This window comes from Nicotiana tomentosiformis, chromosome 1 (assembly GCF_000390325.3).
Source record: "Nicotiana tomentosiformis chromosome 1, ASM39032v3, whole genome shotgun sequence".
Classification (NCBI taxonomy): domain Eukaryota; kingdom Viridiplantae; phylum Streptophyta; class Magnoliopsida; order Solanales; family Solanaceae; genus Nicotiana; species Nicotiana tomentosiformis.
Window position 1 is genome coordinate 102,381,113 of NC_090812.1, and position 16,786 is coordinate 102,397,898.

Genomic DNA, 16,786 nt, shown 5'->3' on the forward strand with positions numbered 1-16,786 from the left:
TCGTCATGATATATTGATGACTTGTTAATGAAATATTTTGTACCCTATTGTTGATGTTGTTCTTATTGTATTGCTCTGTTTGTTTTTGTTGGTATATTGTATTGGAGGAGGCCCTTATTATAGAGGAGATGCTGCCTAAATTTTCATAAACAAGCTACTAGCTTAAGTTACGGGCTTAGTCTTTACTCATCATTGATTTTGAATCTACTTATGCTATGGTAGACTAAGTTGAGTTGTTTGAATAGTTGCTTGGAAGCTATTAAGGAATCAACAAGGTTAAGGTATGTTAAGGCTAAACCTTTCCTTCATTTTGGCATGATCTCGTAACTACATGTGTTTGATAAGGAAACATAGAGAGAAGTTCGTATTCCTGAATTTATTAACATTATCCTAGTCCCATAAGTTACATTATTCTCTCTTATTCGTAATTTCTATTCAGTTAAGTTTTGTCTTCTTTCAGTCAAGAGTGTAGAGGGTCTATATATATACAGTATTATAATATTTTCCCCACCACCGAGCTGTAATTGGTGGGCAGACCCCTATTGGGCAACCTCCGATCAGATGGTAAGTTATATACCGAGCCTATTGTAGCAGAGCGCCTATGAGCGAGCCCAGAATGGCTGAGATACAGAGCCTAGTATGGACAAGTGCCTATGAGAGAGCCTACTATGGTAGAGCAGTTATACGTACTGAGCCTTATAGGGCCAGACAACTATTTAACTTACTATATTGAGAGAGTTGAGTCAGTATTAGCAGGTAAGTATATTTCCAGATCATCTTTGCCTCCTAGTTACTTTCAGTTATTATATTATCACTTCAGTTTCAACTTTCAGTTGTTCTGTTGCCTCTCATACTCGGTACATTATTTCGTACTGACGTCCCTTTTTTTGAGGACGCTTTATTTCATACCTGCAGGTCCTGATAGACAGCTGGATATACCCTCCCAGTAGACGAAGTCAAACATCAGATCGGTTGGTAAGCTCCACTTTCTCGGAATTACCAAGTCTAGACCTCGGAGTCTATGATATATATATATATAGGTTTTATGGGTAGGTCGAGGCCCTGTCCCGACCATGATATAGTTCAGCTATCGCTAGAGGCTTGTAGACAAGTCTTGTATATTTTATTTATCAGTAGATGTTCATGGAGGCCTCATCATCCTGCACAGTTAAACATTATATATATATATATATATATATATATATATATATATATATATATATATATATATATATATATGTATATATATATATATATGAGCTTTTGGGTATGCTTACCCCTCATATTAGATATATATATGAGCTTTTGGGTATGTTTACCCCTCATATTAGAGAGACGATTTTTTCAGATGATTCAGAATATGGCCTCATCGTACTAAGTTGAGGGTTACTCCTCCAAAGTTCATAGTTAAAGAGTGGTACTCTCGGGCCAAATATTGCACTGGGTGTCGGCCACGCCTCCCCAGGTTTGGAGCGTGACAAACTTGGTATCAGAGTGCAGTTCTATCCTAGAGAGTCTATAAGTCGTGTCTAGTAGAGCCTTGTTTATAGACGTGTTGTGCATCATATTATATAAACAGGAAGCTACAAGGCATTTAGGAGTCTGTTACCCTTCTTTCAAATCGACATTGTGCTATAAAGATGAGTCATAAGAGTTCGAGCCAAGACTTATGGTTGCTAATGATATAGAGATGCTTTTAATTAGAAAAGTTACGGCTAGCTAAAGGGCTAATTCAACAACATGTAAGGGCACTAATAGAGAGAGAGAGAGAGAGAGAGAGAGAGAGAGAGAGAGAGAGAGTTCTTGACGGCGTGGCCTTATTTGAGGCCCTATCAGATTGTGCATACCAAATTTGCAAATTTCTTGATTAAGACCTTAAAATGGGAATATCAAACACAAACCGTGAATATGAGGCCATGGGATTATTATAAGGTAGAAGTATAAGTTTCAACAAGTAACAGAAGCAAGGTGAAGGAGGGTACGAGGTACCTAGTTAGTGGAGATTATCAGTATTTACAATTCAGGTAGAGAAATATAAGCATTCTGCGTTACCTTCAACATTAACATAGGTATTTACAATTTGCCACACCCATATCAGTTATGCCCTATGGGAGCTAGCAGATATAAATTACGAGAAGGATGGGATATCAAGATGCAGTTGGGGTTAGAGTAACCCAAAATGGTAGATGGATTGTTAGCGTTAGATGACATTTCCGAAGGATATTGTAAACGTGAAAATAGTTCTCCTTGTGAGACACTCAAGCGACGCACTCTGAATAGTACATAAAACGTTAAGAAATTTTAGAAGATAAGCACCGGAATCCTAGAAGGGATAAATATTTACCTTAGTATGGCTCCCGTTCCTAGTAAAAAGAGAATATTAGGTGACCGGAAGAGCCAGTGAGATGGAGCATGGGGAGATAAAAGTGAAAGAATATTTTGTTGATCTTTTCAGAATAAGGTAATAGACAGAGATATTATCAGGAGAATAGGAAGAGAGTAAATGAAGTATTACGAGTAAGATGTGATAAAAAGGTGATAACAGTAAATCATAATATGACATGATGACAAAGTCTATAGTCAAGTAAAGAAAAAGATAAGAGGTGACATGCTTTGAGACTATAAAAGAGTATAAGCCATAAAGTCATATCCGTATTTTGAGAAATGAGTTGGTGAATCCAACATGATTACTAGAAGGCTAAGTTAGACCCCTTGAGTAATATAAATTATTATGGGCTAGTGAACAAAAAACAACAAACATGAATTAGGGACCAGCCGATTTGATAATAGTCGACATCATGAGAATTTCAGAGACCGTGTTTCAGCAAAATTAGAATGGACAATAGAAGAATAACATTTAAAGGTCATTCGAGAATATGCTTCCCTAAAGCAAGCATTCTGAGTAGAGTTAAGCTTAAAGGACTAAGTGTTCCAATTACACTAGGTGTCACCCTCGTGCGTAAGGAATTCAGTTATCCTTGGTACATAAGGGTTACCGCAAGGCGAGTAAGAGTCAGCGAAGATGTGAAAAGATGCCAAAGATGAAGAGGTACCTATGGAATAGTAAAGGAAGAATGTAGTAAAAAGAAGAAAGGGATGAGATTGCATTTATTCAGATCCTACAGATATGTATCTTCCTCTAGTACATTATGCAAGCACGATGGCGGGGAGATGCAGTAAGGGTTCCCTCCCAGGATGTCATTGATAAATAAGTTCGAATGAACACTTGATACATATCGAGTTAGAGCGAGTGGTAAGATAAGACAATGCACATAACTTGAGAGAGAGTACATGGGATATAGATATGAGAATGGACCAATGAGTAGTTAGTAGTTGATTCTGGAATATCCTAGTTATGGCTAGACAATAGGATACAAATAAATCAACAGTTCATGCAAGATAAACCTAGTGAATCCCGACATAGGGCATTCAGTCTCGCAGATACAACATCGTAATCCTTGAGAAATATTCAGATAGAAGTTCAGGTAGTTATAGTTGCCATGTAGGTGTTATGGAAATAAAAGAGAGTGCCACGGGGGATACAATTAAAAAAAAATTGAATTTAGAAGTAACCCCATGAGAACAAGGTCACGAAGGTATGTAACTAGGGATATTTATAGGTGAGTAAGAACATCAAACATTCTTTCGAGTATATGATGTAATAAGCTTGCAACTTTACAAGAGTCAAAGAGTCTTCCCTAAGTACTACAACAAAAGACTAGCTCAGGAAATAAGGAAGAAGGATTTAACATAAGCATAGTGACCTAAAGAAGAAATGATCTTGTAACAACACTCTTACTACAATATTGTTTGCACTGCATAAGAAAGTGGAACCTAACATGACTAATGAACGGGAAGTAAAATCCAAAGTAATATTTGAGATCATATGAGTTGTACAATATTCCAATATATGTGGGCACTAAGATAAGCCAATTATTCATGCAACAAGTGGCAGAATGACCAGAAAAAGTAATTGCTTACTTTTAACAAAAGTTGAGAAGGCACGAAAGGAATTATTTGATCTATGACCTAGAGTTAGATACGTTATGAACGCACTTAAGATTTCAGAGCGTTATCCATGTAGCATATATGTTGACATTGATACAGATATAGGAGACTCCAGTATAAGTTGAAAGAAAGAATTGAGTTCATGTCAGTGACAAAAGTTTGAATTGTTAAAAGGTTATATAATGGATGTTCCATAGTGTCCACGAAGGGCTAAAGTAATAACTAATACCCTGAGCCACAGATCTGAAGATAGCGTAAGCCTACTTAAAGGCTGAGATAGAAGAGGAAACTAAAGAGTTACATCAGCTAAGTGAATCAGGAGTCTGATTATTTGACCCCGATTATTATAGAAATCTCGATTCAGAATATTACAGAATCACTCTTAATATAAGAGGTACATGCGAGATAGTAAAACGACCATATTCTATTACGGCTCCACGATAAAGCCAGTTAGAAGAGTATCAGCCTCATAAGAAGTTAGTATGAAGCTCACGCCGTATTATGTATGCCTCATAGGTGCAAGTATTATAATAGAGCTTTAAGGTGTGGATGTGAAATCCACCTATGTGGAAGGGAGGTTATGAAAGTGACAGAAGATATGATGCGATATTTAAAGATAAGAAAGGTAAAGGTAAAGAAGGTACGAGACACGTAAGTACAGAAGGTTGTGAATAGTCCAGATTTTAGATAGAGGGCTAGAAGCGCCGTGATTCAGTATCCAAAAATGATAGTGGTGTTGTCAGTTGCATATCTTCTATTCTATGGTTTCCAGGTACCGTGAGGTCTAGTGAAGAGAGTTAAGAAGAGTTAGAGACGACGTGATGTCTCACTTGAGATTCTAGAATAACATAAGGAAATCTATGGTGCTAGCAAGTTAAAAGGGAGGTTGTAAGTAGTATAAATAGATATATGTAGGTCGCAAGGTAAAGTATGGTAGAGAGACAAGGTTTTAGGTAGACAGGAGTAAGAATAAGAAAAGCTGAGTGAGAAGGTGATGAGAATAGGTAAGTCATCGGGATGAAACCCATCAAACAAGAGAGTGGATGGTTTCCGTAATTTATAAAAAGCTCAGTATAGCCTAAATGAACTCAGAGGAGTTTGAGACTAGGAGCATTTAGAAGAGATGGAATGTTTCCCTAGTGGTAGAATAAGGGTGTAATTGCGATAGATAAGAGGATGACGTTTAGGCCTTTGATTGGGTAATGATTCAAAGAAAAGGGATTTCATGAATTGTACAGGATTAAAATACCCTCATAAGGTGAATCACATTGGGATGCTATGAAATACAGTTATTTAAGTGTAGTATTGTCCCTAAGTGTGTCTGGCAAATAACTCCAGATGTTCCCCGATGAGGCGTGAGCTCTAGTGACAATATATTACATAAGAGGTTTTAAGTTATGAGTGGTAGATTATAGATCAACATTAAGGTGAATCAACAATGGATGGTTAAAAGTTACAAAGTATGAGAGGAGATTAGGTTGTCATTCTTAAGATGAAAAATAATGAGGAAGTATTAAAGGACTTAGATTTATACAAATAGTATAAGCAGCGAGAGAGTAACATGGAGTTGTGTAGCAGACCCCGGTACTAATAAACTAAAGTAAGTATTATGGTTTAGAATGACCTAACTAGATGTAGTAAAGCCATAATCATAGCTAACCGAGGCTATGAAACAAGATATAGAAAAAGTTGTAAGTTTGACAAGTACCGAGCGAAGAACTTCAGTACACCTAGAGATGCTTACAGGGACATCTTGTCTTAGTTCTGTATATGTTCACAAAGTGCAGCCTAGAGATTGGCTAAAAGATGGAGGACAAAGGAGAGAAGAGTCACATAGGCGCACATATAAGGACATAGTCGTACATGCTGCATGACATAAGGTAGCAATATTTACAAGATTGGAAGAATTCCGACCACAAGTCGTGGTTTGAGAGAAAGGCCAAAAGGGGGGAATGCCCTGGCCTTTAGATTTATTCACAGAATAGATGCCTAGATGGAAAGGACAATAGTAAAGTATTTGTAAGATCTATAGGTTATGATACTGATAAGCGCATCAGTCAACATTCAAGGACGAATGTTCCAAAGGGGGGAATGATGTTACACCCCATGTTTTCGTACGTAAGAGTACGTCGTAAGTCAATTGATGTATGCTCAGAAATGAGATCATCTTTGAAAAGTTTATAAAGTATGTTAATCATGTTACCATGGAGGCTGCAAATTTTTAAGATCACGAATGCCAAGTACCAAGAGGGTTGGAAGGCTTAGAAGTTAAACGAATTGAAGAAAATAAGTTTCGCCGAAAGTCGACAAGTTGGGAATGTTATAACATCTACTTTTCGGGTGAGACTAGGGTACTTAAAATTATAAAGAGATTATGTTATGAGTTATTTAAGTCTTATAATAGTCGTGTGTTATGTTTTGAAGTCAAGCGAGTGTGGACCAAAAGTTGGAAAAGATCATCACAAGTTACATTCATAAAAGTGCTGAAACTTAGGTCAAATGTAGCTGAGCTTTTCTACCCATATACTTAGAATTATGAGGTGATATACCTAGAAAATCGAAGATATACGAGTCTAGTTTCTAACACATTTAACCATTTGTCGATACGACAACGGAGTAGAGAGATATTCATGTTTTTGTGGGACTGCACAAGCAGGTCCCATGGATCCACAAAGTCGGTGTAAAACTCCAGCTTGTATTAAAGTCAATTCTAAATCATTTTCACACATTTTTCTCGTCCAAAATAGTTCCTAAACCCTCCTAAATGCTTTCCAAGGGTTCCTCCATGATCATAGGATGAAAACCTAAGATAAAAACATGAATTCAACGCTAGAAACCCTGTGGTGTTAGATAATAGTTCTTTATCTTGTGGCTGTTTTGGATGGTTCTTCAAAGTGAAGTAACCTCAGGTTTTATATTTTTCTTGTTGATTAAGATAATAATCAGTACCTCCTTCATATATATATATATATATATATATATATATATATATATATATATATATATATATATATATATATATATATTTCAAGGCGAACTACATGTGTTTACGCACCTACTTGAACACCAAAATTTGATTCAAGGAGAGAATACAACACCTATAGTGTTATGGTGTCATTGAGGATAATTGTGGGTTGTGTTTGGGTGAAATTTCAAGTTGTTGCTACTGTCTAGGGTGAGTATAACAAACTAATAATTGTGCATAAGCTTGCTTGTATGTTGGTTAAGTTGTTTGTATGATAAACTACAAGATAATACTTGGATTAGCTTGAGATGTTGTTCTTGATGGATTGATTTGAAAGTTTGTCTTATGAACTTTAAGTGGCTGGAAATTATAGAAAATAAGTTGGCTATGATATTGTTAGTATGATTATGTTGGTTTACTTGTCAATCTTGTTAAGGAAATTGGTAACTAGAAAAGGAAATGGCTATAAAGCACTTGGAAGTTGTCGACAATGATATTATCTTGTGTTAGGCTATTTCGGGTAACTTTAAAATTAAGTACAAGGTTGAAAATCCTTTAAAAGGTATTGGTTATTATACTGAATATATTACTAAGTTCAATAATGAATGATAATGGGGTTGAAGGGTGCTAAAAGAATTCAATCTGAGCTTGCCGCTCGTCGGGATATGTTGATGACTTGTTAATGAAATATTTTGTACCCTATTATTGATGTTGTTCTTATTGTATTGCTTTGGTTGTTGTTGTTGGTGATAACAACAAGGTCGGAAATCCAAACTAGAGTAAGAATTTGAGAAGTAAATACGAAAGCAATAACAATAAGGAATTGAACAACTAGAATTAAGGTGCAGAAAATAAAGGATATATGAAAATCGAGGAAAGAATTTCAAGACCTTCCAAAAACGCAAGTTCTATAGCCTTCCCAAGAACCAAGCAACAACATTTTGATTTATTGACGAAATCAAACTCCTTTACTTAAAAATAAATCAAAATAATAGATTCGCATCATGACCGCTTTACGAGTAACTTGAGACAACAATTAATAACTCGTATTAATCGCCTTCTAAGAATACCACAAAGTAATCAATGATATCATAATAAAGAAATTATCTTACTATCTTGAACTATGAACTAGTAAAGGCTGAAAGATAAATCTCAAAGAATAAGTAACAAAGGTTCAAAAGAACTCTCAAAGTATAATATTCTTAATCAATCATGAAGTGCCTTAATGAATGAGAAGAACTCCCTATTTATAGGGGTAAAAGTCCTTAAAATTAGGTAGGGTGGCTGCTAAGGTATAAAAAGTCATTAAAATTGGGTAGTGTAGCTACTAAGGAATTAGAAAAGTCATTAACATTAGGTAGGGTGGGCGCCCAAATCCCTTTGGGGCAGATTTGTATCTTAAAACTACTAGTTTTGGCAATTGGTTTGGACTTCAATTGGGCTCCTTTTCAAACACACCCTTTTGGACCTCTTTTAAGCTCATTTTGAGCTCTTCTGGGTGCCTTTTTGCTGGATTTCAAGGGCTGAGTTCGGGACCCAATCTTCCTCCTCTTGGACTTCAATTTGGGACACTAAATAATTATAAAACTTGTACAATTCATCTCTTTTGGGCTTGAGTTCATCCTCTACAATTAAAAGCTTCTTTATTTGCCATTGAAATCTAGCCACCTTGGTCTGCATCTCTTTAACATGATATCTTGTAAATGGCCTTCTTGAAGCTTCCAAGAATCTATCCTTGTCCTTGATGCTATCATTTCCCTCTTCTTGAAAAGAATTCGTCCCCGAATTCGATCCTACATCAAATAAAGACAAATCAGTAACATTGAATGTAGCACTTACTTGAAACTCACCAGGAAGGTCCAGCTTGTAAGCATTATCTCCAATCCTTTCAAGGACTTGAAATGGACCATCTCCTCTAGGATGCAACTTTGAATTCCTTTTGGAAGGAAATTTCTCCTTTCTAAAGTGAACCCAAACTAAATCTCCAGGTTTAAAAATAACTTGTTTTCGACCCTTATTCTTTCTCAAGGAAGTTTGCTCATTTCTCTTCTCAATTGCAAGCCTTGTTTGCTCATGAATTATTTTCTTCATCTCGGCCTTTGTCCTACCATTAATATTAGCAATATTATTTGTAGGTAATGGTAATCAATCAAGGGGAGTAAAGGGATTAAAACCATAAACAACCTCAAAAGGAGACATACCTGTATAAGAATGGATTGTTCTATTGTGAGCAAATTCAATCATAGGTAAGTGATCTTCCCAAGAAGTTAATTTACCTTTCAAAACAGCCCTCAACATGTTTCCCAAGGTTTTATTAACTACTTCAGTTTGTTCATCAGTTTGTGGGTGACAAGAAGTAGAAAACAACCATTTAGTGCCTAACTTCCCCCAAAATACATGCCAAAAGTGGCTCAAAAACTTAGCATCCCTATCACTAACAATAGTTCTAGGTATACCATGCAATTTAACTTCTTTTACAAAAATATCAGCAACATGTGAAGCATCATTAGTCTTTAAACAAGGAATAAAATGAGCCATTTTGGAGAACCTATCTACCACAAACAATATACTATCCTTACCATATCTTGTTCTAGGCAAAACTAACACAAAATCAATAGAAATATCAATCCAAGGTAAAGTAGGAACATGTAATGGCGTGTAAAGACCATGTGGTAACACTTTAGATTTATCTTGTTTACATTCCAAACATTGTGCACACTTTCTTTCAACATCTTTTCTCATTCCAGGCCAAAAGAAATTTTCAGCAAGTATGTCTAGTATCTGTGGGACTCCAAAGTGACCCATAAGTCCTCCACAATGTGCTTCCCTTACAAATACTTCACGTAAAGGGCAATTAGGGATACACAACTTATTTTCCTTAAAGAGATACCCATCTTGGAGATTAAACCTCTCAAAAGGACCCAACTTACGATCTACAAAAATCTTGCCAAAATTAACATCATTAGCATAAAGTCCCTTGATTTGATCAAAACCCATCAATTTAGAAGTCAGAGTAGAAACTAAAACATACCTTCTTTAAAGTGCATCAACAACAACATTCTCTTTTCCTTGTTTTTAATAAATTACATAAGGAAATGTTTCAATGAATTCAACCCACTTAGCATGCCTCCTATTAAGCTTACCTTGACTCAAAGCATATAGCTCTTTGTCATTAGTTGAATAGTTCAATGTGGCTCCACTCAAATTCTCACTAAAGTAGGCTATAGGTTTAGAATCTTGTATCAAAACAACACTTATTCCTTTGCAGAAGCATCACATTAATGATTTCAAAAGATTTAGAAAAATTAGGCAATTGTAACAATGGAGCAGACCATAACTTTTCTTTCAACAATTTAAAAGCATCATCTTATTTTTTTCTCAATGTAAAAATATTATCCTTTTTAATAACTTCAGTTAAAGGAGAAGCAATGGTACTAAAGTCTCTCACAAACCTCCTATAAAAACTAGCAAGTCCATGAAAACTCCTAACTTCAATTACACTCTTAGGTTTAGGCCATTCTTTTATTTCTTTGATTTTCTCTTCATCAATGTCAACTCCTTTAGAACTAACCACAAAACCCAAGAAAATCGCACGATCCACATAAAAAGTACTTTTTAAGATTAGCAAATAAAAGCTGCTTTCTAAGAACTTCAAAAACTTGTTTTAGGTGTTCTATATGATATTCTAAAGTGTTAGAAAAGATCAAGATATCATCAAAGTACACCACATCAAATTTTTCATGAAAATCCTTAAAGATATGATTCATTAATCTCATGAAACTGCAAGATGCACTAGTCAAGCCAAATGGCATAACTAACCACTCATAAAACCTGTATTTGATCTTAAAAGCAGTTTCCATTCATCTCCAGGATTCATTCAAATCTGATGGTAACCACATTTTAGATCAATTTTAGAAAATATTTTGGATCCATGTAATTGATCCAACATGTCATCAAGACGAAGAATAGGATGGCGATACTTTACCGTTATCTTGTTGATTGCTCTACAATCCACGCACATCCTCCACGTTCCATCCTTTTTGGGCACTAATAGGATGGTAATAGAGCAAGGGCTCATGCTCTCTCTCATAAAGCCTTTCTCAAGCAACTCCTCAACTTGCCTTTGAAGCTCTTTTGTCTATTCTGGATCACTCCTATAAGTAGGCCTATTTGGAATTTGTGATCCAGGCACAAAATCAATTTGATGCTCAATTCCACGCAAAGGTGGCAATCCATTAGGAATATCTTAAGGGAAGAAATCTTCAAAATCCTGCAAAAGAGAAGAAATACTACTTGACAAAGAAGAAGTTAGTAACTCAGAATCAATCAAAACTTCTTTGTAAGTAAGTAGTATTATGGGAAACCCCTCTTATCTTGCATTTAAACACTCTTTGGCTTTTATATAGAAACTCTATTTTTTTTCCTTTCCTTAGACTCTTTCCTCTCACCAAGGCATTCTATTATTTCATTCAAACTCCTTTTTATCTCTTCTCTCAAATTTCTGCCCTTTATCTCTTTCTCTCGGTCATCTCTTTTTTTTTTTCTAACTCTTGGCCTCCTTTCTTTTCTTTTTCCTCGCGCACACTTTTTATCCTTCCCCTTGGTTTTCCTATTGTTTCCCTTAATCTCTTTTGATCTTCAAACACTTGAGAAGGAGATAAAGGTATAAGAGTAAATTTTCTTCCATTTAACTCAAGAGAATATCTATTCTTCCTTCCATCATGAAAAACATTCCTATCATACTGCCAAGGACGACCCAGTGAGATATGGAAAGCTTGCATAGGGATTATGTCACAAAGAATATCATCATCATATCTACCAACATTGAATGAAATCATGCATTGCTTGTTTACCTTTAGTTCACAACTATCATTTAACCATTGGAGTCTATAGGGAGTAGGGTGTTTCATCCATGCAAGTTCCAATTTTCCCACAAAGTATGAACTCACCACATTAGCACAACTACCAATATCCATGATCATAGAACAAGTTTTCCTTTGTTTCATGCATGCAAGTTCCAATTTTTCCACAAAGTACAAACTCACCACATTAGCATAACTACCAATATCCATGATCATAGAACAAGTTTTCCACTTTATCCCACACCTAGTATGGAATATATTCTCCCTTTGTTCTTCACTATTGCTTCCCAAATTGATAGTCATAATCCTCCTAACTACCCCAATCATGCCATCATTAGGTAGTTCTATATCATCTTCATCACTCACATCTCCCTCTTCTTCTCCCTCACTCTTTTCACTCCCATATCCTCCATCTTCTCTAAGAATGATGTTTCTTCTACTTGAACATTCATGCATCATATGTCCCCTTCCTTTACATTTATGACATTGAATAGAACTAGAAGATGTAAAAGGTTTAGGGTTAAAGGTTTTACCTCCCTCTTTGTTCTCAAATTTACCTTTATCCTTGCCTTCTTGAGGTCTAGAAGAACTCTTCATCTCTTGATTCAGCCCTGGCTTCTTGGAGATGGTGTTTGACCTACCTTTCCACGAGCTAGTTTGCTTTCTTTTATTTTGATTTTCTACCTTTATATACAAATCAACTAACTCATCTATTGTTACATATTATTGTAATTCTACTGTATAAGCTATTTCCTTATTTAAACCATTTAAAAACCTAGCCATTATAGTCTCTTATTCCTCCATACAATTAGCTTGCATCATAGCCATATCCATAGACTTAAAGTACTCATCCACAGACATGGACCCTTGCTTCAATGTTTGAAGACGTTGTTGTAGCTCCCTTTGAAAGTGTGATGGTATGAATCTCTTCCTCATCACCCTCTTCATCTCAACCCAAGTAACAATTGGTGCTTGTCCTTCTTGCAATCTTCCCCTAGTAAGATTTTTCCATCAAATAGCAGCATAGTCAGAACACTCAACAATAACAAGTTTAACCTTCTTACTCTCAGAGTAGTTGTGACAGTCAAAGATGGCTCCAACCTTTCTCTCCCAATCAAGGTACAAGTCTGGATCCCTTGTTTCCTTGAAAGATGGCATCTTCATATTTATACTATTTATATTATCATCTTTTACTCTATCTCTTTGTCCCCTTCTATCTCTTCCCACCCTATCAAAATCAATATCATTAATATCATCTATAGGGTTTTCTTGATTTATAATGGGAGCAAGGGGTACATTTCTCCTAGCTTAGGGCCTAACATTATTTTTCCTTCTAAGTTCAGCTATTGTATCATTTTTCTTAGTAATGGTGTCCCTCATCTCTTAGAGTTGCAAATTCCACCTTTCGAATTGTTGATGCATAGCTTGCAAGGTAAAATCATTTCTTGCTTTGATTTCAGCTACTTGAAGAACCCTTCGTTCATTATCACTACTTGTACGTGACATCTTAAATAATTAAACTGTATCAAACAAATTGACTTTTCTCTCAATTGTTCTCACACACACTTTGCCTTTTTTCCTCTCGAAATAAACTTTGAAATAAATTCTTTATAGATTTATAGTTAAACCCAACTCATATAAAGTTATTAGTTGTAAAATATAGATTTTTGGGGAACAAGTGAAAGAAAAACCAAATCTTAGAACTATTGGGCTCGGTTGAAACAAGACACGAACAAAAAGAAAAGGATTATATATTTAGATTAGAAAGAGTATGAAAAATTGAATTTTTTTCTTATCTTTGAAATATGGGACCCCCTCTTCTTGTTTTCCTTTAATAGATTTTGGAAACAAATTAGATACAAAAGAAAGTTTCTGGAAGAACGCAAATCTTTTTTTTAAAATTGATTTTCTTATGCTTTTTTTTAACTCATTTTTTTTGCTCTTAGTATTTAACAAATCCCCAAAATTATCAAGAACGAAATCTTGATAGAACCACTCTAATACCACTTGATAATAACAAGGCCGGGAATCCAAACTATAGTAAGAATTTGAGAAGTAAATGCGGAAGCAATAACAATAAGGAATTGAACAACTAGAATTAATGTTCAGAAAATAAAGGATATAGGAAAATTCAAGGAAATAATTCCAAGACCTTCCAGGAATGCAAGTTCTATAGCCTTGATAAGATTCAAGCAACAACATTTTGATTTATTGACGAAATCAAATGCCTTTACTTAAAAACAAATCAAAATAAAAGATTCGGATCTTGACCGCTTTACGAGTAACTTGAGACAATAATTAATAACTCGTATTAATCGCCTTCTAAGAATACCACAAATTAATTAACGAGCGCAAATCACACACTTAAATATGCTCGCTAGTCAAATATAATATAATATCGCATTCACATTGATTGAAGTTAAACAATATTATCGTAGTTTGTAGCTAGATTGCTATCCAAGATGATCAACAATTAGATTTATGTGATTAATACAAAAATTAACTAAGAATCTAGAGCAAATTGACTAATGACAATCGAAGCAAGGACTAAGTAAAGGAAAATATCAATGGGAGAAAATAAGGGTTTGATAGGATAGGTGCAAGATAATTGTCTGGGATTTAACTATAGATAATTCACTTCTAATGTTCAAGTGACTCTCTTGAATTCACTTAATTATCAGTACAATTATTTTGTAGAAACTCCTCTCAATTAAGTCTCAACCTCACAATATGAACCAATTTAAGCTCTATGAATATATGCAAGAATGCGTAATAGATTGGTCTTTAGGAGAACCTCTCTCGATTATCCTCCTAACTAGGTTCAATCAATGATTCAACTAGCCGCTTTTGATTATTAAGAAGATTTAATAAACTCAACCAATAAGATAATGCAAAGATATCATAAGTTATGCCTCTCTCTATTACATGAACGGGTGAATATAGATGCAATAATTAGATCATCCAAAAACGCTTCAATACATAAAACTAGAGTTGTAATCCATAAACAAATATCAATACACCAAATCCATCAAACCCTAAAGAGAACTACTCCATATATATAGAGCAATTCATCACAAATATGTTTAAAGTAAAGGAAAACATAAAACAATCCAAACTCGGGTCTTGAGTGAGGATTGAATGATGAACTCCTTGTGCTTTTGCTCTCCCACCGCTCCTTAGCCTCCTTAGGTCTAATATGTGTCCAAAGTCTTGAAAATAATATTTTTCCATGTATTTATACCAAGTAGAGTCTGGCCCAAATGAAATCACTTTTTCCTACGTGAAATAGGACAATTACTCTGTAAATTTTTCACAGGCGTGCCGCATGGGGCGACGCGCCATGCGGGGAATTAGTGGGGAAATCCAGAGAGTTAAAATCTGTCAGGCAGCAGAGAAATGCACAAGTGCGGCGCCCTACGCACCGCAGCTGTGGGCTTTTCTCAAAGTACGGAATTTTGCTCACTTTTTGATATACAAACGTGGTTCTCGACCCCCGAAGGCGATCCCGACTTAATCCCTTGGGCTTTTACTTAGAATTCAAAGCTCCAAATCACTCGAATTCATTCCATACATCTACATAGCTCAGAATCACTCCTACAAGGCATAAAATACACAATAAGTGCAAAACACTATCCATTAAAGCTCAAACCCAATAAAAGTGCGGTAAATTAGAATGCCATAAGCGACTAAAATACGAGATTATAGCCTACCATCAATCATAAATTATATCATAATAAAGAAGTTATCTTACTACCTTGAACTATGAACTAGTAAAGGTTGAAAGATAAATCTCAAAGCATAAGTAACAAAGGTTCAAAAGAACTCCAAAGCATAATATTCTTAACCAATAATGAAGTACCTCAATGAATTAGATGAACTCCTTATTTATAGGAGTAAAAGTCCTTAAAATTAGGTAGTGTAGCTGCTAAGGCATAAATAGTCATTAAAATTAGGTAGGATGGTTGCTAAGGAATAAGAAAAGTCATTAAAATTAGGTAGGGTGGGCGGCCATATACCTTAGGGGTAGATTTGGACCTTAAAACTACTAGTTTGGACCATTGGTTTGGACTCCAATTGGGCTCCTTTTCAAACATCCCCTTTTGGACCTCTTTTAATCTCATTTTGAGCTCTTTTGGGTGCCCTTTTACTGGATTTCAAAGGCCGAGTTGAGGACCCAATATTCCTCCTCTTGGAGATCAATTTGGGCCTCCAAATAGTTAAAAACTTGTACAATTCATCTCCTTTAGGCTTGAGCTTGTCCTCTACAATTAAAAGCTTCTTTATTTGCCATTGAAGTCCAACAACCTTAGTCTATAACTCTTTAACTTGAGATCTATTAAATGGCCTTCTTGGATCTTCCAAAACTCTATCCTTGTCATTGATGCTATCATTTGGTATATGGTATTGGTGGAGGCCCTTGTTACAGGGGAGATGCTGCCCAAATTTACATAAACGAGCTACTAGCTAAAGTTACAGACTTAGCCTTTACTCAACACTGATTTTGAATCTCCTTATGCTATGGGAGACTGAGTTGAGTTATTTGAATAATTGCTTGGAAGCTATTAAGAACTCAACGAGTTTAAGATATGTTAAGGTTAAACCTTTCCTTCATTTGGGCATGATCTCGTAACTACATGTCTTTGATAAGGAGACATAAAGAGAAGTTCGTATTCATGAATTTATTAACATTATCCTAGTCTTATAAGTTGCAGTATTCTCCCTTATTCGGACTTTCTATTCAGATAAGTATTATCTTCTTTCAGTCAAGAGAGTAGAAGGTCTATATATATATACAGTATTATAGTATTTTCACAACTACCGAGCTATAATCGGTAGGCATGCCCATATTGGGCAACCTCCAATCAGATAGTAAGTTATTTATTGAGCCTATAATGGCCGAGCGCCGATGAGCGACCCCAGAATGACTGAGATACAGATCCTAGTAAGGCCG

General features: G+C 35.5%; 1 protein-coding gene across 1 annotated transcript; it reads right to left on the bottom strand.

Annotated features, from left to right (window-relative positions):
• Positions 1–8,452: 8,452 nt before the first annotated feature.
• LOC138907910 (uncharacterized) lies at positions 8,453–13,341 on the bottom strand. The gene is made up of 9 exons (XM_070198535.1): positions 13,238–13,341; positions 12,872–13,063; positions 12,642–12,829; positions 12,393–12,545; positions 11,522–12,305; positions 11,095–11,243; positions 10,117–10,233; positions 9,579–9,906; positions 8,453–9,077 (listed from the first exon to the last, which is right to left on the bottom strand). Exons 1-9 carry the CDS (start codon positions 13,339–13,341, stop codon positions 8,453–8,455), a joined length of 2,640 nt encoding a protein of 879 aa, XP_070054636.1.
• Between the last annotated feature and the right edge of the window lie 3,445 nt (positions 13,342–16,786).